At 38.1% G+C, this 24,600-nt stretch overlaps 1 protein-coding gene and 1 non-coding gene across 27 annotated transcripts in view; one reads left to right on the plus strand and one right to left on the minus strand.

Annotated features, from left to right (window-relative positions):
- The window catches only part of POLK (DNA polymerase kappa), an 89,579-nt gene that overhangs the window by 52,415 nt on the left and 12,564 nt on the right, over positions 1 to 24,600 (minus strand). For 17 of the 26 annotated variants that reach the window (XM_063810351.1, XM_063810350.1, XM_001149179.8 and 14 more), the window contains exon 2: positions 1,788 to 1,935. The exons of 3 other annotated variants lie outside the window; for them this stretch is intronic. In XM_063810351.1, the coding sequence (XP_063666421.1) occupies positions 1,788 to 1,922 (135 nt within the window). In that variant the 5' untranslated portion in view covers positions 1,923 to 1,935. Of the gene's footprint in view, positions 1 to 1,787; positions 1,936 to 7,340; positions 7,425 to 13,975; positions 14,113 to 21,185; positions 21,244 to 24,600 lie in introns of those variants that run through there. 6 more of the 26 variants (XM_063810353.1, XM_054685034.2, XM_016953126.4 and 3 more) reach the window with 3 other exon arrangements.
- On the plus strand, positions 10,282 to 10,342 carry LOC112209325 (U7 small nuclear RNA). Its single transcript, XR_002944068.1, has one exon. It is a non-coding gene; the product is annotated as a U7 small nuclear RNA (small nuclear RNA).

A 24,600-nucleotide genomic window follows, 5' to 3' on the forward strand; every position in this document is an offset into this window, starting at 1 on the left:
CATTTTCATAGCTAACGAAATTAACAATAATTCCTTAACTTTTTATCGTGGAATTTTCAAATCTGCAAAAGCTGAAAAAATAGTACAACGAACACCTATATACCCTTACCTAGATTCATCAATTAATATCCTGCTACATTTGATTTCTTCCCCAACTTCTATGTATATATGTTGGGGAAGTATAAGTGTATACACACACACACACATACATACACACACACACACTTTCCCCTCCTTTTGGCTAAACCATTTTAAAGTAAGTTGCTGTGGACATCACCACGCATTTCCTAAGAACAAGGATATTCTCTTAAAGTTTACATCTTTCTACATGTATATTAATACATGTATTGTGTTTATTAATATACATAACATATAATACAACATACTAATATACATTATATATTATGTATATATAATGTATATTAATATTGATATACATTAATACACATAACACATTAATACATATATATTCTATAATATATAAATGAAACAAAAAAGTGGTAAAAAAATTAAAGAATTCTTTTATAACCTTGAAGAAAGCCATATGTAGTTGACATTCAACTACATAAAATGGAGCAAACAAAAAATTTCTGAACAGGAGAAACTACCATAAGCAAAGTCAAAAGATAACTAATTATTGAATGTGCATATGTATACAGAATATATAATCAAAGTTCATAAAAAATGAAATACAAATAATTTTTAAAATATCAAAAGAGCTCCAGGCACAGTAGCTCATGCCTATAATCCCAGCACTTTGGGAGGCTAAGGTAGAGGGATTGCTGGAGGCCAGCAGATCAAGACTAGCCTGGGCAATATAGTGAGACCTCCTCTCTACAAAAAATAAAAAGTTAGCCAGGCTTGGTGGCATGTGCCTATTGTCCTAGCTCTTCAAAGTCTGAGGTGGGAGGAACACTTGAGACCAGGGTGAGGCTGTAATGAGCTATTATTGTGCTACTGGACTCCGGCCTGGGTGACAGAGTGAGACCTTGTCTCAAAAAAAAAGAAAAGATATGAAACTAATTTTTCATAAGCGGAATACAAATTAATGCTATACTATATTACCTCAGATTGCCAAATACAAAAGTTTAGTAATACACTGTGTTGGCACAGTTTCGGTATGGTAATACATACTCTCAGATATTTGTAGTGGAAGTGTGAATTGATAGAAACACCATGGAGGGTAATTTGGCAATTCATAAAAATCACACATGCATATATTCTTTTGTGCTATGTGTAGTTGGTGAAACAATTCCATTGTAGGAATCTCTTCCACAGTTATACTTGCACATATAGAAAGTTATAAAATACGTTATTCCCTACTTCACTAGTAATGTTTGTAAAAATAAAAGACTACAAATGACATATATTTATCCATAAACTTTTTGGATGGTTCAATAAATTACATTATATCCACACACACAGGCATACAAAGAATGAAGATCTTTATTTACCTATACAGAAAGAGCTCCAAGTTATATTAACTGAAAAAAAAAAAAAATCCAAATACCTAAACAATTTCTCCCACTGGGGTTAAAAAAAAAGGTGAACAGGAACATATACATTATTTTGGTTTTAAATGCCTATTATATGCATGTGAAATAGAAACCTGGATGGTAGGAGCAACAGAATAGAAGGGAGATTATTCCATACCCTTTTGTAGTTTAAAAATAATATACATTAAAATATTGAAATATTAAATACAAATGATATTCAAATGATTTTCTTTGAAACAGAAAGTTAAAAGGTCATTAAATTACACACATCAAAAGAAACAAGAAACATACCTTTGTGGCTTCCATTATAATTTTGTTAATTTTCTCTTTATCTAATCCTTCCATTCCTGCTTTATTATCATTAAGTCCCATCCTAAGCAGAAGATCATCTTTGTAACTGTCACACTTCTCCTTTGTGCTATCCATGGTATAAACTTATCTGAAAAAGCATAAAGATAAACACTGCTTTTAAAACCATCTGTGGCCAGGCGTGGTGGCTCATGCCCGTAATCCTAGCACTTTGGGAGGCCGAGGCGGGCAGATTGACTGAGCTCAGGGGTTCGACACCAGCCTGGGCAACATGGTGAAACCCTGTCTCTACTAAAATACAAAAAAATTAGCCAGGCATGACGGCATGCGCCTGTAGTCCCAGCTACTAGGGAGGCTGAGGCAGGAGAATTGCTTGAACCCGGGAGGCAGAGGTTGCAGTGAGCCGAGATTGCGCTACTGCACTCCAGCCTGGGGGACAGAGCGAGACTTTGTCTCCAAAACACAAACAAACAAAAACCAGAAAAAACTCCAAAAAACATGTTGTGGGGGTGGGGGGTGGGGTTGGGCAGGAGGACCATGTACATCCGTTATGCATCAATAAAAAAGTTTTAAAACGTTAAATGATATAGAAATCAGCAAAACAAAATTTTTAAATGACAGTTAAGAATTTTTAGCTATTAAAAATTATTACTCAGATTTTAAAAATTACAGGTGACTCTTAGACAACACGGGTTTGAACTGAGAGGATCCACTTATATTTGAATTTCTTCCGTTTCTGCCACCCTCAAGACAGAAAGACCAACCCCACTGCTTTCTCCTCCTTAGTTTATTCAACATGAAGACAAGATGAAGATCTTTATGATCTACTTCCACTTAATGAATAATAAATATATTTTGTCTCCTTTATGATTTTCTTAATAACATTTTCCTTTCTCTGGCTTTCTTTATTGTAAAAATACAGTACAGAACAAATATAACATACAAAATACATATTAATCAACTGTATACCTTATTAGTAAGGCTTCCAGTTTACAATAGGTTATTAGTAGTTACGTTCTTCAGGAGTCAAAAATTATATGTGAATTTTTGATTGTGTGTGGGCAGGGTCCCTAGCCCCTGTGGTGTTCAAAGGTCATCTGTACTGTCACAAGATTATGATATTCTTGGAGAGAAGAAAGGAATTAGCATTTTCTGCATGCTCCATTCTAGCTACTATGCTTACGGCACTACATGTGAGGGCCATAACAGCCCTGAAAGATAGATATTATTCGCCATACAAAAAGATAACAAACCTGACTCTTAGAACATGTCTACTGACACAAATTTGCTAACAAGTGGCAACACATGTGTTGGAACCCAGGCATGAGTAGAAAACTTACGTTTCTACCCAGATTAAAACATGGTATAGAAATACAAAATAATACTTCCTCTACTATACACGTTAAGTTCAAATGCATTTATTATCTACTGTATGCAGATCTCCTTCTTAAGGCAATGAAAAAATACAGAAAAAAAAAACCTAGAAAGTTACGTCATCTCTAAGGTTAAGAAAAATCCTTTCAGATAATAATTATTTAATATCTTTATATACTTTATAGTTTATCTTCACATACATTAGCTTTTAAAGATATTTACAACCATGCAAAACAGATCTGGTTATTTTCGTATTAGGAAGAAAAAAATGAGAACTTCAGCAAGATTGAATGAATTGCCCATCATAACTGTTAGTAAGTGGAAGAACTGGGATTTGAATGCAAGCCTTTTTACTTCAACTCTGATGCACTCCATGACATTACGGTTGCCTCCAATTTGGGGATCATGTATGCTATAAATAAGTGGCCAGATGAACAGTTGTCATGAATCTAAAATAAATTACGATTGTGACTTATTTGTATGATTTAGAGAGGGCACTCATTTACTCCACTCTGCCTTGAGGATCTTCCCTTAACAATGTTGCTTCTGTTTTTGGCACCAGCAAAGAATAAAAAGAATTTTGGAAGGGACTCTGAATACTGTGACTATTAGTGGTAGTTTCACTAGGAAAAAAAGTATACATCGTGGTAGTTCTCAAACTTTGCTGCACATTAGGCCCACCTGGAGAGCTGTGACGCCAAAGCTCCTCCTATACCAAATAAATCAGAAGGTCTGGGAGTAGAAGCCAGATAGGAGTATTTTAAAGAGATGCCCAGGTAATTCCAATGTGTCCCAAAGTACAAGAACCACTGGTATAGATGTTATTTCGTAGTGCCCAGGGGAATATAGGTTGGTTTTTTGTTATCATTTGAATTTTTTTCCCTTCGACTATCACACTGAGCTAAAATTACTCTATATTTTGCCTTATGCTTCATTAATCCAATTACCTGTCATTGTCTAGTAAAGCAGGTGAATGTAATTCAGTCATAATTTCACCATACCTTCACTAGTAAAGAGTGAAGTGGCTAAATGCAAACATCCTACATTTAAGCTGTCTTGCCCATATGTTTCTGGGTTTGTCATTGTTGTTATTCATATTCATTCATTCATTCAGAGACGAAGTCTCACTCTGTCACCCAGGCTGGAGTGCAGTGGTGTGATCTCGGCTTACTGCTACCTCCGCCTCCTGGGTTCAAGCGATTCTCCTGCCTCAGCCTCCCAAGTAGCTTGAACTACAGGCGCACACCACCATACCTGGTTAATTTTTGTATTTTTAGTAAAGATGGGGTTTCGTCATGTTAGCCAGGCTGGTCTCAAACTACTCAAGTGTTCCATCTGTCCCAGCCTCCCAAAGAGCTGAGATTACACGCCTGAGCCACCACACCTGGCTCTTGTTGTTTTTTAGAGACAGGGGTGGGTTGCCCAAGCTGGACTTGAATTCCTGGGCTCAAGTGATCCTCCCACCTCAGCCTCCGAAATAGCTGAGACTGAAGGCACATGCCACAACTCCTGGCTGCCTTGCCCTTTAAAAGATTAAATGTATAAAAGGAAAAGACATATTATTGAATGCCTACTCTTCACATATATTAATTGCTTAGCCAAAAAACTCTTGAGAAGAGGCCGGGTGCAGCAGCTCATGGCTGTAATCCTAGCACTTTGTGAGACCAAGGCAGGAGGATTGGTTAAGCCCAGGAGTTCAACACCAGCCCTGGTAACACAGTGAGACTCATGTCTACAAAAATAAAAGTAAAAAATTAGCCAGGTGTAGTGATGCACACCTGTAGTCCAAGCTACTTGGAAGTCTGAGTTGGGAGTTTCACTTGAGCCTGGGAGGTCAAGGCTACAGTAGGCCATGGTCATGCCACTGCACTCCAGCCTGGGCAAGAGAGCAAGAACCTGTCTCAAAAAAACCAAACCAAACAAACAAACAAAAAACTCTAAGAGTTGGTTTTGGTGCTTGAATCAAAAGAATTGGGCTATGGGCAATCCTGGGACAAGGCAAAATTGTGAGATAGGTAAAGTTAGTTTTTTTGCTACCTTCCTGCTTATTGATACCTAATTACCATGAAACTTTTGTCCAGTTTCATAGGCATATGTTAACTATCATCTACATGCCAATGACTTACAGGTTTATAGCACCAGTCCAAATACCTGTTTGCCATTTCAAGTTTAACATGTCCAAAAGTAATCTTTTCATCTGCCTCCATCCCCTCCAACCAGCTCCATTTACGGCCTTCCTGGTATCCATTGAGGGCAACTCTAATCTATTCCAGTTGCTCATGCAAATAACCCAGGAGTCATCGTTGACCCCTCTCTTTCTCATACACCCACATCCAAACTATCAGGAAATCCTGTGAGCTCTGCTTTCAATATCACCCTGAATTTATTCAGGTTACTAGTTAAAAATATAAGGCACAGCTGGGAGCAGTGACTCATGCCTACAATCCCAGCACTTTGGGAGGCCGAGGTGGATGGATCACCTGAAATCAGGAGTTTGAGACCAACCTGGCCAAAATGGTGAAACCCTCTCTACTTAAAATACAAAATTAGCTGGGTGTGGTGGCACATGCCTATAGTCCCAGCTACTCAGGAGGCTGAGACAGGAGAAACGCTTGAACCTAGGAGGCAGAGGCTTCAGTGGGCCGAGACTACACCACTGCACTCCAGCCTGGGCCAGACAGAACGAGACTCCGTCTCAAAAATAAATAAATAAATAAATAAATAAATAAATAAATAAGGCTGGGCGCGGTGGCTCACACCTGTAATCCCAGCACTTTGGGAGGCCGAGGTGGGTGGATCACGAGGTCAGGGGTTCGAGACCAGCCTGGCCAATATGGTGAAACCCCATCTCTACTAAAAATATAAAAATTAGCTGGGCGCGGTGGCAGATGCCTGTAATCCCAGCTACTCAGGAGGCTGAGGCAGGAGAATTGCTTGAATCTGGGAGGTGGCGGTTGCAGTGAGCCAGGTTGCAGTGAGCCGAGATCATGCCACTGCACTGCAGCCTGGGCGACAGAGTAAGACTCCGCCTCAAAAAAAAATTCACATATATACATATATGTATGTATGTGTATATATATGTGTATACATGTATATGTGTGTATATATGTGTATATATGTGTGTATATGTGTATATATATACATATCTACACACACACACATATATACACACACATATAAGGCAAACTTTTGTTTTTGGTGGTAATAAAGATGGAAACTTAGAATTTTTAAGAAAGAATTCTAAGGAAAAAGTTTTAGTGTGGTAGGCCTCCTCCCACCTATAAGAGGTAAACAAAGCTATATAAAAAACCACACTGTGATCAAAGTCACCTGGAATTAATCTACCAGAAAATATGCAAAATATACCAAAAGTAGTAAGAGAGAAGGGGAGGAGACAGGGGATGGGGGAAAGGGAGAGTGAGGGAGAGAGAGGTGGCGGGAAGAGAGAGAGAGAGAAGTATGAATACGAAAGGCTAAACTACAGTAAGTTCCTAGGTGGAGCTTGTTTCCTATTTCTAATATACTATAAATAACGAAATGCAATAATTTCCTCAGAAAACCTTTATATACTTTAAGGACAAATACTATTTTGAATCTCCCAAATATTCAAATATTTAATACTTTGAACAGATTTAGCACCCAGCACAAAATTTCAGAATGTGATTAAATGCTCTTGTTATTCTCTCTAAATTTAAATACAATGAATTGAATTAGGGATATTACTCTACATTTAAAGTAGTAATTTTCAAACCAATACATCTTATATGATCTACTTTAAAATTTCCTTTTTCATTTTCCTTTATTGCAAAAATACTTTTTGAAATTTCAAGAAAATAAAAAATCACAATTCAAGACTTTAACAGATTATTTTTCCATGTTCTTCAATTATTTTACATACAGATACATGAAAACATACACTGAAACCATATGGCCACAATTTTTGTATGACAAAAATGAAAGTATAGGTGCAACTTTGAATTTTTAGCTTTAGCTTTTAATATTTTTGCAAAACAAGAGGAAAAAACTTTAAAAATTATTTTAGACTGGATTTGAATGATTTTCTCATTTACATGTGTCACTGAGAGAAAGAACAGAAATAATGAAATTCCACAGATCCTAAACCAAGAGTATATACACTAAAAGAAAACTCAAGTTTTTTACCAGAGACAGAAGGCCTGCCTTGTGAGAACCATGCATGTATTCTCTTCTACTGCCTTTCTCCTTTTTTTATTCATTTAATTGGTTCTAGTGAAGAAGAATGGGACAGAGGGAAATTTAAAAATCTATACTCTACTTCATCCTAAAGACATTAAATTCATTCTTATAGAACAATAAGTGGAAATTATCTTCTTTCGACAGGATGAATAATATTCTGATATAAACATATTACCTACAGTGTCAATTCAAAGGTAAATTCCCCAAGCCCCAAGTTTTTGTTTTTGTTTTTTGGGTTTTTTTTGAGACAGAAGACAGAGTTTCAGTCTTGTTGCCCAGGCTGGAGTGCAATGGCGCGATATCGGCTCACGGCAACCTCCGCCTCCCAGGTTCAAGCGATTCTCCTGCCTCAGCCTCCCGAGTAGCTGGGTAGCTGGGATTACAGGCATGCACCACCACGCCTGGCTAATTTTGTATTTTTTGTAGAGACGGGGTTTCTCCATGTTGTTCAGGCTGATCTCAAACTCCTGACCTCAGGTGATCTGCCCGCCTCTGTCTCCTAAAGTGCTGGGATTATAGGCGTGAGCCACTGCGCCGAGCCTCCAAGTTTTTAAGTTTCTATTTGGATGATGAGTTGCATATTCTATAAAAAGCCTTCCAGGTTCTTTAACAATGAAAACTTTAACTCAGAAATAAACATACTCATAAGTGTGAAAATCTAAGTTTTTATCTTATAGGAGTTGATTGTTTCTTGGAATGCTGACTCAACATGAAGGAGATAGGCTGGGAGTTTCTTTGGGCACTAGATGTCGGCAAAAATACCGATCTATATAAAAGTGATGCTAAACAGACTAGTTTTGTTTCAGTAAAGTGCACAGGTCTTAAGGGACAGTTCATACTAATGTCCTTAGAAAACGAGAAAACATTTCTCCTGTAGTACCTTTTTTGGTACTGTATTTTTTAAGCTCTACAATCTAGAATATTACAATTTTAATATAAAATTAGGCCAGGGGCAGTGGCTCAGGGTTGTGATTACAGCACTTTGGGAGGCCAAGATGGAAGGATCATTTCAGGTTAGGAACTCAAGACCAGCCTGGGCAACACAGTGAGACCCTGTCTACACAAAAAAATAGCCAGGTGTGTTGACATGTGCCTGTAGTCCCAGCTACTCGGGAGGCTGAGGCAGGAGGATTGCTTAAGCCCAGGAGTTCGAAGCCGCAGTCAGCCATGGTTATGCCACTGCACTCCAGCCTGGGCAACAGAGAAGAGTTTTTAAGAGACAGGGTGATGAAGCCTGTGTCTTAAAAAAAAAAAAAAAAAATTACAACAGAAGCCAGGATAATAGGATAGGGTTACACTACAAATAAGAAATTGAGATACTGTGCTATTTATCTCCACACTACGCTCCACACTATTGGAAGCAAAATATCTAATAAAATCAAAAAGAGTTGTATAAGCTATTATTATTTTCCTGTCCTGGAAAAATGATCCTTTCAATTGTCCCCTTTGCCAAACTGCTCCTAAGTTTCTTCTGAGTTCTAACCTTGATATTGTTTCTTGATCCACTGCTCCTGACTTTTTAGTTTTCTTACAGCTCTAATAGTGTATGGCAGGGGTTTAAAACTCCTTAGCAACATAACCCTGTTCAAATGAAATTTTAGATAAAAATCTCAAATATTTCCTTAGATCTCTGTTCTACTGATGCTACTTTACAGCTCTTCTATAATTTCTTCATATGTATTCTATCACTAATTTAAAAGAATAAATGGGTAACCTACAAAAAGGGGAAAGCTCATAGTAAACTTCATTTATTTGACTCTCCAAATTCCTTAGAAATATTTATGCAAGTAGGGTGTGGTGGCTTATGCCTATAATCCCAGCCCTTTGGGGAGCCAAGGCAGGAGGATTGCTTGAGCCCAGGGGTTTGAGACCAGCCTGGGCAAGAGAGTAAGACGCCTGTCTCTATAAAAAAAAAATTAAACGTGGGAGGCTGAAGTGGGAGTATCTCTGAAGCCTAGTAGGTCTAGGCTGCAGTAAACCATGATAGTGCCACTGCATTCCAGTCTGGGTGACAGAGACACCCTGTTTCAAAAAAAAGAAAAGAAAGAAAAAGAAATATTTGTGTGAACACTAACATACATTGCGATTGTTACCAACTCAAAGACCGCAATAACAGTTGTTTAATATTGATGAATTTTAAAAGATGGTTTCCATAGCAAATCAGCTCTGAAAATCATTATTCTATTTTCTTCCTAGTCATATCATACATGCCTAAATACCAGAAACAAAAAAATTAAACATCCCAAAAATACTGCTTCGGGACTTGCCAAAACATGATAAAAAAAAAAAAAGCAGCAAGAAGTTGTGGTCTTGGAGTGATTAAGCCAAAATGATTTAGAAACATAATCACATACCTTCCTTAATAATCTTTTTTTCTTTTAAGAGCACACTGTTAAAAAGAGCCTTACTTTTAAAATACTGACAGTCCATTTGGAAACTATTATTAACCCTGTGCTATAAAAATACACTTAAACGGCCGGGCACGGTGGCTCATGCCTGTAATCCCTGCACTTTGGGAGGCTGAGGCGGGTGGATCACCTGAGGTCAGAAGTTTGAGACCAGCCTGGCCAACATGATGAAATCCCATCTCTACTAAAAATACAAAAAATTGGCTGGGCATGGTGGCACGTGCCTGTAATCCCAGCTACTCAGGAGGCTGAGGCAGGAGAATTGCTTGAACTTGGGAAGTGGAGGTTGCAGTGAGCTGATGTCGCGCCGCTACATTCCAGCCTAGGCAACAAGAGCAAAACTCCATCTCAAAAATAAATAAATAAATAAAAAATAAAACCACTTAAACACATATTATATAAAAAGCATCTGATAATAAACAACGGCATCTAGGATTTACACTAAATTAGTAAAAATAATTATTCTCAATTGATGAGATGAATGTTACAGTTTTTCAGAATTTGTCTAACAGGTTTTCCGGTCTTCACCAGAAAGCTCCCACCACCCCTGCCAAAAAAAATTGATGAGATGATATCTCTCTCTCCTCTGAGATACTATAACTTGGTTTGTATTTAGTAACATTTTTTTTTTGAAGTTTCAAAAAACACTAATGGAAGGTTTATGAAAGAAAGCATGAGTTAAAAAACATTGCAAAACACCGAGCTAGATTAGTTCATCAAACTATCACAATATGTGGTTTATGTTAGCTTAATATGTGGTTTAAGTTAGCTTAATTTTTTTCATAAAAGAAAAAGCAGTCCAGACTTACTGGTAACTTTTTTAAATTAATGAGATCTAAATATGCTGTTTATTTTAAGAAGACTTTAAAAAATGTGCACATGGTATAGCATTATGAAAATTCATAAAATGTTAACAGCTACCTCCAGCATATGAAGTACTTATTTCTATACTACAAAGTACACTAAAAAATAAAATTTGAGGCTGGGCCTGGTGGCTCAAGCCTGTAATCTCAGCACTTTGGGAGGCCGAGGCGGGTGGATCACAAGGTCAGGAGATTGAGACCATCCTGGCTAACATGGTGAAACCCCGTCTCTACTAAAACTACAAAAAATTAGCCAGGTGTGGTGGCAGGTGCCTGTAGTCCCAGCTACTCGGGCGGCTGAGGCAGGAGAATGGCATGAACGCGGGAGGCGGAGCTTGCAGTGAGCCGAGATTGCGCCAGTGCACTCCAACCTGGGCGACAGAGCAAGACTCCGTCTCAAAAAAAATAAATAAATAAAAATAAAAAATAAAAAAAACAAAATTTGAACTGCAAATAAAATATACATTTTCTAACACTACTAAAATAATTATTATAAAATACACATTTCCTAACACTACTAAAATACTTTCAATAATACTTCACAGATGCTAGGAAAAGCACAAAAGGTACAACAAACTAATGCCATAATGTGTAATTAAGTGACCTGCTTCTAACAAATAGATTATAGCAGAAGTAGAAGTGATGGAATGTAACATCTAAAAATGGGTTAGGTTAGGGGGGCCAAGATGGCAGACTAGAAGCAGCTCATGCGCATTGCTCTCACAGAGAATAAGCAAAAGGGCTACTGAACACTGACCCTGCAGGCTGATCATCTGAGAAACAACGTTGAGATCTATCAAGGCAGCAGGGAAACACAGAGAGCACGGAGGAATGAAGGTGGGCACCAGCTTGTCTGGGCTGAGTACAGAGCCAGGAGAACCTAACCAACACCGCAAACGGTGAGTGAGAGCCCCCAGGGGGATTCACACTTTCCACAGAAACCTGTGCAAGACTGGGAATGGGAGATTCCCCCTGACCACCCTGTGCCCCCCACCCCCATGCTTCTAGACTGAGGCAGAGCCACTGAGATGTTTGGTGGAGGCAATTCTGAAGCCCAAGGGCACCTCTACAAGCTTTGCGTCCCGGAGCAGATCAGCACCAGTGTTATAGCCCCAATAGAGGCCGCCACTGCAGTGCCTGAAAGCAGTAAGATTTCTCCACTACTCCTTGCTGGATGGGGCTCAGCAACAGCCTCCAGCCCAGTGGTCCTGCTTCAGCCAGAATTTGGCTGGCCACTCCATCTACCCTTGCCACAGGTAGCCAGGCAGACAATGCTTGCTAGAGCTTCTAGCCCAGCAGTCCTGCTTCTGTGTGAACTCAGCTGAAGGATGCAGCTTCCTGTCATCCCAAGAAATGCTGGGACAGCAAATTACATGACCCTACCCGCCCCTGTCACTGGTAGCCAGGCAAGCAATGCTTGTGAGAGCTTCCAGCCCAGCAGCTCCACATCTGTGTGAACTCAGCAGGAGGGCTCAGCTTCCTGTTGTCCCAGTAAACACCCAGACAAGACAGCATGTCACCCTGCCCATCCCTGCCTCTGGTAGCTGGGGGGCAACACATGCTAGAGCTTCCGGCCCAGGGGTTCTGCTTCTATGGCAACTCAGCTGGTAGGCACAGCCTACTATTGTCCCAGCAAACACCCAGGGGGCAGGGTGGGTGCCTCCACCCACCCCCACCACTGGTAGCCAGGTGAGCCATGCCTGCTAGAGCTTCTGGCCCAGTGGTCCTGCTTCTGCCTGAATTTGCCGGGGGTACAGCCTCTTGTTGCCATGGAAACACCCAGATGGCAGAGCAGGCAATTCAACCCACCCTGCCTCTTGTAGCCAGATGGGCCACATCTACGAGAACTTCCAATCCAGGGTTCCCACTTCCACCTGAACTCTGCAGGCAGGCACAACCTCATGTTTCCCCAGGAAGCACACAGATAGCCGATTAGGGCTGATGTTGCAAGAATGCAGCCTCTCTGCCAACTGAGGAACCTGACTGAGGAAGCCCTGTGGACCAGAACACCCCCCAAAAAATGGAGGCACAGAGAAAGTAATCAGAGAGCGCTCCTCCAAGACCCAGGAACAGACTAGAATCAAAGTTCATCAACTGAATCCACCTTATACCATAATCAAATCCCCAAGGGCATCAAAGAAGAGAAAAGCAAAAAAATCCATCCAAAGGACAGCAACATCAAAAACTGAAGGAATATGAGCCCACACAAATGAGAAAGAACCAGCACAAGAACTCTAGCAACTCAAAAAGCCAGAGTGTCCTCTTACCTCCAAACGACCACACTAGTTCCCAGGCAATGGTTCTTAACTAGGCTGAAATGTCAGAGACAGAATCCAGAATATGGATATGAACAAAGATCATCGACATATAGGAGACAGTCAAAACCCAATTCAAGAAATCTAAAGATTACAATAAAACAGTACAGGAGGTAATAGACCAAATGGCCATTATATGAAAGAACCAAACTCATCTGATAGAGATGAAAAACACATCAGAAGAGTTTCAAAATGCAATCCCAAGTATTAACAGCAGAATCCACCAAGGTAAGGAAAGAATCTCAGAGCTTGAAGAGTAGCTCTCTGAAATAACCCAGTCACACAAAAATAAAGAAAAAACAATAAAGAAGACTGAACAAAACCTCCAAGAAATAATGTGATTATGTAAAGAGACCAAATCTATGACTCATTTGCATCCCTAAAAGAGAGAGAGAGAAAGTAAGCAACTTGGAAAACATATTTCAGGATATTGTCCATGAAATTTTCATGAACTTCGCTAGAGAGGCCAACATTCAAATTCAGGAAATGCAGAGAACCCCTGTGAAATACTGCACAAGAAGATCATCCCAAAGGCACATAGTCATCAGAGTCTCCATGGTCTGAAAGAAAAAATGTAAAGGCAGCTAGAAAGAAGAGGGAGGGCACCTACAAAGGGAGCCCCATTAGGCTAACAAGCAGACTTGTCAGCAGAAACCTTATTAGCCAGAAGAGATTGGGGACCTATATTTAGCATTCTTTAAAAAAAAATTTTCAACCAAGAATTCCATATCCAGCCAAACCAAGCTTCACAAATGAAGGAGAAATAAGATCCTTTTCAGACAAGTAAGTGGTAATTGAATTAGTTACCACTATACCTGCCTTACTGAGGTCCTGAAGGAAGTGCTAGCTATGGAAAGGAAAGACTGTTACTGGCCACTACAAAAGCACATTTAACTACACAGACCAGTGACACTACAAAACAGCAACACAAACAAGTCTTCATAATAACCGACTAACAACATGACAGCATCAAATCCGCACACATCAATACTAACCTTGAATGTACACCCCAATTAAAAGACAGAATGATAACTTGGATAAAGAAGCAAAATCCAATGGTATGCTGTCTTCAGGAGACCCATATCACATGCAATGACACCCATAGACTCAAAGTAAAGGGATGAAGAAAAATCTACAAAGCAAACAGAATACAGAAAAAAGCATGGATTGCTATTGTAATTTCAGACAAAACAGACTTTAAATAAACAAAGATCAAAAAAGACAAAGAGGGACATTACATAATGGTTAAGGGCTCAATTCAACAAAAGGACCTAACTTTTCTAAATATATATGCACTCAACATAGGAGTGCATAAATCAAGATTCATAAATCAAGTTCTTAGAGACCTATGAAGAAACTTAGATAACCACACAATAATGGTGGGAGATTGTAACACCCCACTGATAATATTAGACATATCATTGAGGCAACAAACTAACAAACATATTTGGACAGAACCCAATCCAAGAAATCTAAGGATTACAATAAAACAGTACAGGAGGTAATAGACCAAATGCCATTATATGAAAGAACCAAACTCATCATCCCTGAATATGGATAGGAACAAAGATCATCGACATACAGGAGACTGTCGAAACCCAATCCAAGTCAGTCTATCCCTGTTTGCAGACAATATAATTCTGTACCTAGAAAACCTCATGGTCTCAGCCCAAAAGCTTTTTTTTTTTTTTTTAAGACAGGGTCTCGCTCTGTCATCCAAGCTGCAGTGCAGCGACACAATCTCAGCTCACTGCAACCTCTGCCTTCTAGGTTCAAGTGATTCTCCTGCCTCAGCCTCCTGAGTAGCTGGGACTACAGGCATGCACCACCATGCCTGGCTAATTTTTGTATTTTTAGTAGAGATGGGGTTTCATCATATTGGCAAAGCTGGTCTTGAATTCCTGACCTCAAGTGACCCATCTGCCTTGGCCTCCCAAAGTGCTGGGATTATAGGCATGAGCCACCACGCCCAGCTCCAAAAGCTCCTTGATGTGATAAACCTCAGCAAAGCTTCAGGATACAAAATCATTGTACAAAAATCTGTAGCATTCCTGTACACCAGCAACCTCCAAGCTGACAGCCAAATCAGGAATGCAATCCCATTCCCAATAGCCACAAAAAGAATAAAATATCTAACTAGGTATTGAAAGGGAGGTGAAATAGCTCTACAATGAGAATTAAAAAACACTGCTCAAAGAAATCAGAGATAACACAAACAAATGGAAAAATATTCCATGCTCATGGATAGAATGAATCAACATTGTTAAAATAGTCATGCTCCCAAAGCAAATTACAGATTCAGTGCTATTTCCATCAAACTACAAAGGACACTCTTCACAAACCTAGAACTAGAAAAAACTATTTTAAATTTCCTATGAAACCAAAAAAGAGTTCGAATAGCCAAGGTAACCCTAAGCAAAAAGAACAAAGCTGGAGGCATCACATTACCAGACTTCAAACTATATTACAAGGATACGGTAACCAAAACAGCACGGTAGCAGTACAAAACAGACACACAGACAAATGGAACAGAATAGAGAGCTGAGAAGTACAACCACATGCCTACAATCATTTGATATTTGACAAAATCAACAAAAACACGCAATGGAGAAAGAACTCCCTATTCAATAAATGGTGCTGAGATAACTGGTTAGCCACATGCATAAGATTGAAACTGGATCCTTTTATTACACTATACACAAAAATCAACTCAAGATGGATTCAAGACTTAAATGTAAAACCTAAAACCATAAAAACCCTGGAAGATAACCTAGGAAATAACATTCTGGACATAGGCTTTGGCAAAGATTTCATGATGAATATGCCAAAAGCAATTACAACAAAAACAAAAACTGACAAGTGGGACCTAATTAAACTAAAGAGGTTCTGCACAGCAAAAGAAACTGTCAACAGAATAAAAAGAACCTACAGAATGGGAGAAAATTTCTGCAAACTACGGATCCAAGAAAGGTCTAATATCCAGCATCTGTCAGGAACTGAAACAAAATTTTAAAGCAAAAAAAGAATAACCCCATTATAAAGTGGGCGAAAACATGAACAAATACTTTTCAAAAGAAGACATACACGTGGCTAACAAACATATGAAAAAATGCTCAACATTACTTATCATTAGAGAACTGCAAATCAAAATCACAATGATATCACCTCCCACCAGTCAGAATTGCGATTTTTAAAAAATCAAAAAATAACAGATGCTGGCAAAGTTGTAGTGAAAAGGAAACACTCATACACTACTGGTGGGAATGTAAATTAGTTCAGGCATTGTGGAAAGCAGTTTGGCAATTTCTCAAAGAACTTAAAACAGAATTACCATTCAACCTGGCAATGCCATTACTGGGTATATATCCAAAGGAATATACATCGTTCTACCATAAAAGACACATGCATGTGCTTGTTCATTGCAGCGCTATTCACAATAGCAAAGGCATGGAATCAACCTAAATGTCCATTAATGGTAGACTGGATTTAAAAAAAAAAAAAGTGGTACATATACACAAAGGAATACTATATAGCCATAATAAAGGATGAGATCATGTCCTTTGAGGCAAAATGGATGGAGCTGGAGGTCATCATACTAAGCAAACTAACATAGAAACAGAAAACCAAACACTGCATGTTCTCATTTATAAGTGGGAGTTAAACTTTGAGTACACAAAGAAGGGAACAACAGACACTGGAGCCTACTTGAGGGTGGAGGGTGGGAGGAGGGAGAGGATTGAAAAACTACATATCAGGTACTATGCTTATTACCTGGGTGACAATCTGTACACCATACCCCATGGCATGCAATTTACCTATATAATAAATGTGTACATGTACCCCTGAACCTAAAATAAAAGTTAAAAAACAAAAAATCAAAAATGGTTTATAAAGGAATGGGACTTCCATCTTAGATGTTCTTATTCTCTCTTGGATTACTAACTCTGGGGAAGCCAGGTGCCATGTGAGACAGCCCTGTGAGGAGGTCATGTGAGTGACCACAGAAGTGGATCCTCCTCTAGTCAAGTCTTCAAATAAGAATACTGCCCTAGATAATAACCTGACTGGACCTTCATGAGCCAGAGACATTTAACTATGCTGTGCTCATATCCTTGACCCTCAGAAAGTATGAGATAAGTTTACAGCTTACTTTCTTATTTTTTTTTTTGAGACAGAGTCTTGCTCTGTCACCCAGGCTGGAGTGTAGTGACACAGTCTCGGCTCACTACAACCTCCACCTCCCAGGTTCAAGCTATTCTTTGCCTCGGCCTCCCAAGTAGCTGGGATTACAGGTGCCCACCACCACGCCTGGCTAATTTTTGTATTTTTAGTAGAGACGGGGTTTCACCATCTTGGCCAGGCTGGCCTTGAACTCCTGACCTCGTGATCCACCTGCCTTGGACTCCCAAATTTCTGGGATTACAGGCGTGAGCCACCACACCCAGCCTCAAGTTTTATAATTATCTCATATGGATAAGCACTGGTCCACAGCCCACATTTTGGGTAGCACTGGTGTAAATAGCTATATACTGGTATAAATAGCTATATATTATATACTGGTGTAAATAGCTATATACTGGTAGCTATATACTATATAGCTATATACTATATACTGGTGTAAATAGCTATATACTGGTGTAAAAAGCTATATACTATATACTAAATATATATAGTATATTGTTTATACATAGTATATAAACAATATACTATATATATTGTTTTCATTTGAATGATGGTAAGAATTTAAAGCACAGTAATGAACTGATCAACAGAATAATTGATACCAAAAAACTTTTTCCCCTAGAACCTGTTCGAGGAAAAAAAATTTTTTCATTTTAGTTATATTTCAACTAAAATATAAATTTCAAGAGGGGTTTGGGTGCAGTGGCTCACGCCTGTAATCCCAGCACTTTGGGAGGCCGAGGCAGGAGGATCACGAGGTCAGGAGATCGAGACCATCCTGGCTAACACAGTGAAACTCTGTCTCTACTAAAAAAATACAAAAAATTAGCCGGGCATGGTAGCAGGCACCTGTAGTCCCAGCTACTCGCGAGGCTGAGGCAGGAGAATGGCATGAACCTGGGAGGCAGCTTGCAGCAAGCGTACATCGCGCCACGGCACTCCAGCATGGGCAACAGAGCGAGATTCCATCTCAAAAAAAAGAAAAGAAAAAAATTTCAAGAGGGCAAAAACTGCTACAGTGCTAGGCCATTAGACCTGTTAATTATTAAATGTGTGTTTAATGAATGAACAGACTAATATACAGATAAAAATAAAATTAATAACAATATATCAGTTAAGTTTTTACAAACACAATAATTGTAAAAGTTAACATTTGGCTCTTATAGTATTTTACATGCATGATATAATATTCATCAGAGATGAGGAAACTGAGGTATGTATTTAGTAGGTACCTTGGATAAGGTAATACAATTATCCAAGGCTGAGGCTGACAGAGTCGCTTGAACCTGGGAGGTGGAGGTTACAGTGAGCCTAGATCATGCCAATGCACTCCAGCCTGGATGACAAAGTGAGATTCCAACTCAAAAAAAAAAAAAAAAAAAAAAAAAAAGAAAAAGGAAAAAAAAATACAAAGAGGCTGAGGCAGGAGAATTACTTGAACCTGGGAGGTGGAGGTTGCAGTGAGCCTAGATCGTGCCAATGCACTCCAGCCTGGGTGACAAAGCAAGATTCCATCTCAAAAAAAAAAAAAAAAAAAAAGAGAAATACAAATAGATTCAGCTTTTTGAATACCCTGAAATGTGAGAAACATAAAGAAAAATACATTTTGGATCAACTGGAGATCTTCCCAGTAATCTAAAGGGTAATTCCTTCAATAATCATAGCATCTAAAACAGCTTTTCACCAGACATTACCTAACCTAAAAACTGAAAAATCAACTATCAAGTAAAAAGGGCCCTATATTTCTACTTAAAGGAAAAGGGAAAGTAAAGGGAAAGCATTATTCAAAAAAGGAAAGTTTTTGTTCTTGTTAGCCATTTCATGTGAATTTGAGTCAACTAAGATTTACTGCAAAATTTGTGCTGATAGTTCTATTGTATCTCCTGGAATGTAAGACTGGATATGAAGGGTACAATTTCATCTATATGTACATGTTTATATTCAATTATATGTATGTACTTATACAAGTGAAATGTATTAAGTATTTTTTATACTATTTCAATCTAAAAGATCTCTATATACGCCAGTATACATTTTGATATGTTTATATATATATTACAAGATTATAATCTGTGTACTTGGCCTTTCATATCCATGGGTTCCACATCTGTGTATTCAACACACTCTATATAAAAAATTTTTTTTAAAAATCTGTACTGAACATGTACAGACAATTTTCCTTCTCATTATTCTCTAAACAATAGTATAACAACTATTTATACAGCATTTACAACTATTTGTATAGCATATACTATGTAACAGTATAACAATTACTTATACAGCATCCAAACCATGCATCCATGGTTTTTATGTGTGTGTTCCTCTCCAAATCTCATGTTGAAATGTGATCCCCAATGTTGGAGTGGGGCCTAGTGGGAGGTGTTTGGGTCATGGGGGTAGGTCATGACCTATGACCCTCATGAATGGCTTAGTGCCCTCCTTGTGGTAATAAGTGAGTTCTTGCTCTGAGTTCACAAGAGATCTGGTTGTTAAAAAGAGTGTGGCACCTCCCCCCTCTCTCTTTTGCTCCTGCTCTCTCCATGTAATGTGCTTGCCTCCCCTTTGCCTTCTACCATGATTGGAAGCTTCCTGAGGCCCTCACCAGGAGCAGATGCTGGCACCATGCTTCCTATATAGCCTGCAGAACCATGAGTCAAAATAAATCTCTTTTCTTTATAAATTACCCAGTCTCAGATATTCCTTTAAAGCAATGCAAATGGACTAACACAATTAGGTATTCTAAGGAATCTACAGATGATTTAAAGTCTATGGAATACTATATAAAGGTTATATGTAAATGCTATGCCATTTTATATCAGGGACTTGAGCAATCGTGGATTTTGGTGTCTGTGGGAGGTCTGGGAGCCAATCCCCCATGGATACCAAGGGATAATTGTATTCACTTAATGTCATGAAAACACATAACTTTACATTTTATAACATCTATTTCATTAAATTCTCTCTATTTTTGTTTAAGAGACAGGATCTTGCTTTGTCATCCAGGTTGGAGTGCGGCAGCACAATCATAGCTCACTGTAACCTCGAACTTCTAGGCTTAAGTGATCCTTCTGACTCAGCCTCCAGAGTAGGTAGGACTACACGTATGTGCCACCTTGCCCAAATTTTTTTTTTTTTTGGTAGAGTGGAGTTCTTGCTATGTTGCCCAAACTGGTCTCAAACTCCTGGCCTCATGTGGTCCTCCTGCCTAGGCCTTTCAAAACGCTGGAATTATAGACATGAGCCACCATGCTCCACCACACTCTAATTTTAATATAGCATCAATGTTTATTCCAATGATAAAAGTTCATGCTTGCTACAAAAAATTTTATATCAGAATGCATAAAAGGGAAACAAAGATAATAAATATATCATGCAACAATTCCAGAGAGAATGATCATTAATATAATATTTTGGGATACTTCATTACTTTCTTCTATGTCTATTTCTTCATATATTTTATACAAAAATGACATCACACTATTCATACTGCTTTGTAACCTTTTCTTCCCCTCTTAATCATGGAATTATTTTTATTTAAATAATTATGGAACTATATAATCATTTTTTCTTCCGTATTTTTTTACTTACATGGAGTATAAATGTATCATCTATATATTTTAGACATAGTAGGTTTCATCCTACATATTGTTTTGTAGTCTGTTTTCTTTATTTAAGACTGTATGAAGGGAAATTTTCCATGCCATCATGATGTGTCTGGGCATCTGAATTTAGTTCGGCCACTTGGGGATGGCTGAACTTTTAACTTCTTGCTTCAAAATCTTTGTCTGAGAGTACCAATATTCTAATATCATTTTTAATGGCTGTGCAGTGTTACACTGTATGGTTGAACTATATTTCATATAACAGCTCCCTAGTGACAGCAGTTAGGTTGTTTCTAAATTTTCTCTATTATAAAAAATGCTGTGATGAATATCTATGCCTATAAATTTTTAGGCACTGGTCTTAATAAGACAGACATTTTAAAAGCAACACATGGAATTCTTTAACAAGTGGTCTTCTTACCTTCTTACCTATCAGCCTGCCTGGTTATCTATTTCTTTCCAAAAAGATTTTGAGATACCTTATAAAAAGAATTAAAAATTTAAGTGAAAGCAAAACTACCAGGTTCGGAGAAGAAAAGCAGGTATGTCAACAGTAAAGTCCAAACAGTTGATCTAAGAATAAAACTATATATATACACACACACATACACATGTATATATACATATATACACACACGTATTTGTGTGTGTGTGTGTGTGTGTGTATATATATATATATATATATATATATAAATTTTTTTTTTTTTTTTTGAGACAGGGTCTCACTCTGTCACCCAGGCTGGAGTACAGTCATTCAGTCCTCCCACTGCAGCCTCTCAAGTAGCTGGGACCACAGGCGTGCACCACCAAAACAAGCTAATTTTGTTTTATTTATTTATTTTTGCAGAGACAGGGTCTATGTTGCCCAGGCTGCTCTAGAACTCCTGGGCTGAAGCAATCCTCCTGCCTTGGCCTCCCAAAGTGCTGAGATTAGGGGTGTGAACCACTGCACCTTGCCAAAACTACATCTTAAGATTTCCAACAACTAGAATTAAAAAAAAGTTTGATTATATAATTCTTTTTAGAGGAGAATAGAACAAAGCATATCCCCCTTGGAGACTTTTTTATGTAATGAATTATATTTAAAAAGCCAAATTTAATACACAATATCTTTCACTACCATTCATATCAAATGCAGAAACAAAGTCAAAAGGGGTATCTTATGGTTTATGCTTATGAACATTAAAACACAAATCAGACTGAGAGATAAACTCCACATACCTAGCTGACTCTCTTTATCTACTTTAGATACCTCTACCTTTTACTTCAAAGGAAAATAAATGGTTTTAGGTTTTAAAATATTCACATTAGGCCAGGTGCAGTGGCTGATGCCCATATCCCCAACACTTTGGTAGGCTGAGGCAGGTGGATTACTTGAGGCCAGGAGTTCGAGACCAGCCTGGCCAACATGGCAAAATACGTCTCTACTAAAAATACAAAAATTAGCCGGTTGTGGTGGTGCACATCTGTAATCCCAGCTACTCAGGAGGCTAAGGCACGAGAATCAATTGAACCTGGTAGGTGGAGGTTGCAGTGAGCCAAGATCGCGCCACTGCACTCCAGCCTGGGCGACGGAGCGAGACTCTGTCTCCAAAAAAAAAAAAAAAAAAAAAACCCATTAAATCAGATAAATCAGAAGTTTATCTCTAACTGTTTAAATCATCCTCTTAAAATACCAGGAAAAATATTGAAAAAGAAATAAGGAGACAAACAAAACAAACAAAAGGGTACCAAATGGGACAAAGAATGATTGGATAAAGTTTAATTTACATAGTAAAAATCTTATTAATTAGGTGCTGAGGTTTTTTATTTTCTAAGAGAGAAAAATTTCCCCTCTCATTTCCTTTTCTGAAAATAAGAGCTTCCTAAATCTTGTTTTTGCTGAAGTCAAAGCAGTAGTAAAAGTGATTTCTCTTTTACAGTACTGTCAGTGGTTTCTTCCCTTTTCTTTTTTCTTTTTTTTTAAGAGACGGAGTCTCGCTCTTCCCTTTTCAAGATACAGCCAACCTCTCTACAGTTGAACAAAAATGAAACAGATAAAAATATAAAATACGAAATTCTATAAAGGTTGGTTATATTTACTATGAAAGCTAAAAACATGCATATATAAATGGTAACTAATGTTTTCCAACAATTTACCATATGCCAAGCAGATACTAAGTGCTTAAGAAGCATCCTCTCATTGCTACTCATTAGTTTAGATATTTCATTTAAGTGTCTTTAACACATAAGGAAATTGAGGTTAGAGAATTTATATAATTCACCCATGATCACAAGAGGTACTCAGGCTGAAACTCAAATCTAGATTCTGTCTCCGGAGCCCGCATTCTTAATCAGTATGCCAAATACACAACTACACCTAAGATGCCAGTTTTATTTTATCTTCATTCTCAAAAGATATCTTCATCAGATATAGAATTGAATTGACAGCTTTTTTCTTTCAGTACTTTAAAGATGTTGCTCCATTGTTTTCTAGCCTCCATTATTTCTGCTAAGGCCATGATCACTCAAATTGTTGTTCCTCTATGTATGTTTTCCTATTTTGAGAAAGTTGTGGCTATTACTATTGTTTCTTCCTCTTCCTATAATCTCTCTCATCTCCCTTTGGAGGTTCAATTACCTGTTACTCCTGTTATTACTCCTTTGCTGTTGTTCCACAGGTACCTGAGTTTCCTTTTCTGTTGTTGTTGTTGTTTTTAATTTTTTCCCTTACTCTTCCTCATATTGGTTATTTTGTATTGCTCTATCTTCGAACTGACAGACCAATTCCTCTGTCATTTCCATTTTGCTATTAAGTCCATCTAGTAACATCATTTTGATTTCAGATATTGTATTTCTTAGTTCTACAGTTTCCATTTGATTTTTTATATTTTCCTTTTTTGCTGAGATTTCCTTTCTTTATAATGATACAAACATATTTCTTTACTTCGTTAAGCACAGTTTTAATAGTTGTGTTAAAGTCTTTGTCAGATAGTTCCAACATCTGGATCATCTTGGGGTTACCATCTGTTGACTTGTCTTTTCTTTGAAAATAGTTCACATTTCCCTGGCTCATATATCAAGTAATTTTAGATTATATCCTCGATATTGTAAATGCTATGTTGTAAAAACTCTAGATTCTGTTTTATCTTTCTGAAGAGTGTTAATATTTTTGTTTTAGCAGGCAAATAAACTCTAACTGAAAACTCTCTATGTCTGGTAAGGAGAGAGACTCAGATCTCAGTTCAGATTGCTCTCAATTTGCCGTGGGCATGCATGTAGACTATGCAAGTCAGAGAGTCAGGTGAAGCTATTATACGGCATTTAGAATTTCCATTATCTGGCTCTCTCTTTTCTTGGGTGCCTTCCCTACTCTTTGGTAGCACTGGCCCCCTTCCCCTGGTTCTTTTGGACAGAATAATGGGGGGTTTTGTACTGGAACTTTAGTTATGCCTTACTGTGCCTGCCCTCAAGGCAAAGCTGCAAAGAATGAGAATCTCACTCTGTAAGGGTTGCTTTGTCAAAGTTTGATACCCTCCAAAATCTATCTGTTTTTTGTTCCAGACCCCACAGGTAATTGATTTTTGTGTTTTTTTTTTTTTCTAGGTTTTCAGTCATGTGCAAGAGCTTACTTCTCCATACTGGAAGTAGAAGTTTCTCAAAAATTTAAAAGCAAATAAACTTATACGTAATTTACTTCATATTCCTAAAGTACTAAAATAACTTTTGCTCTCCAAAGTACAGCTATTCCACATGTTTAAACAGATGTTTGCTGACAGCACTGACTTCTCCAAGAGCCTAAGAGAGGAGAGCAGCCAATTAAACTCCACTGTCTTCTAAAATTTTAATCCTAGATT

Source organism: Pan troglodytes, chromosome 4 (assembly GCF_028858775.2).
Source record: "Pan troglodytes isolate AG18354 chromosome 4, NHGRI_mPanTro3-v2.0_pri, whole genome shotgun sequence".
Taxonomy (NCBI): domain Eukaryota; kingdom Metazoa; phylum Chordata; class Mammalia; order Primates; family Hominidae; genus Pan; species Pan troglodytes.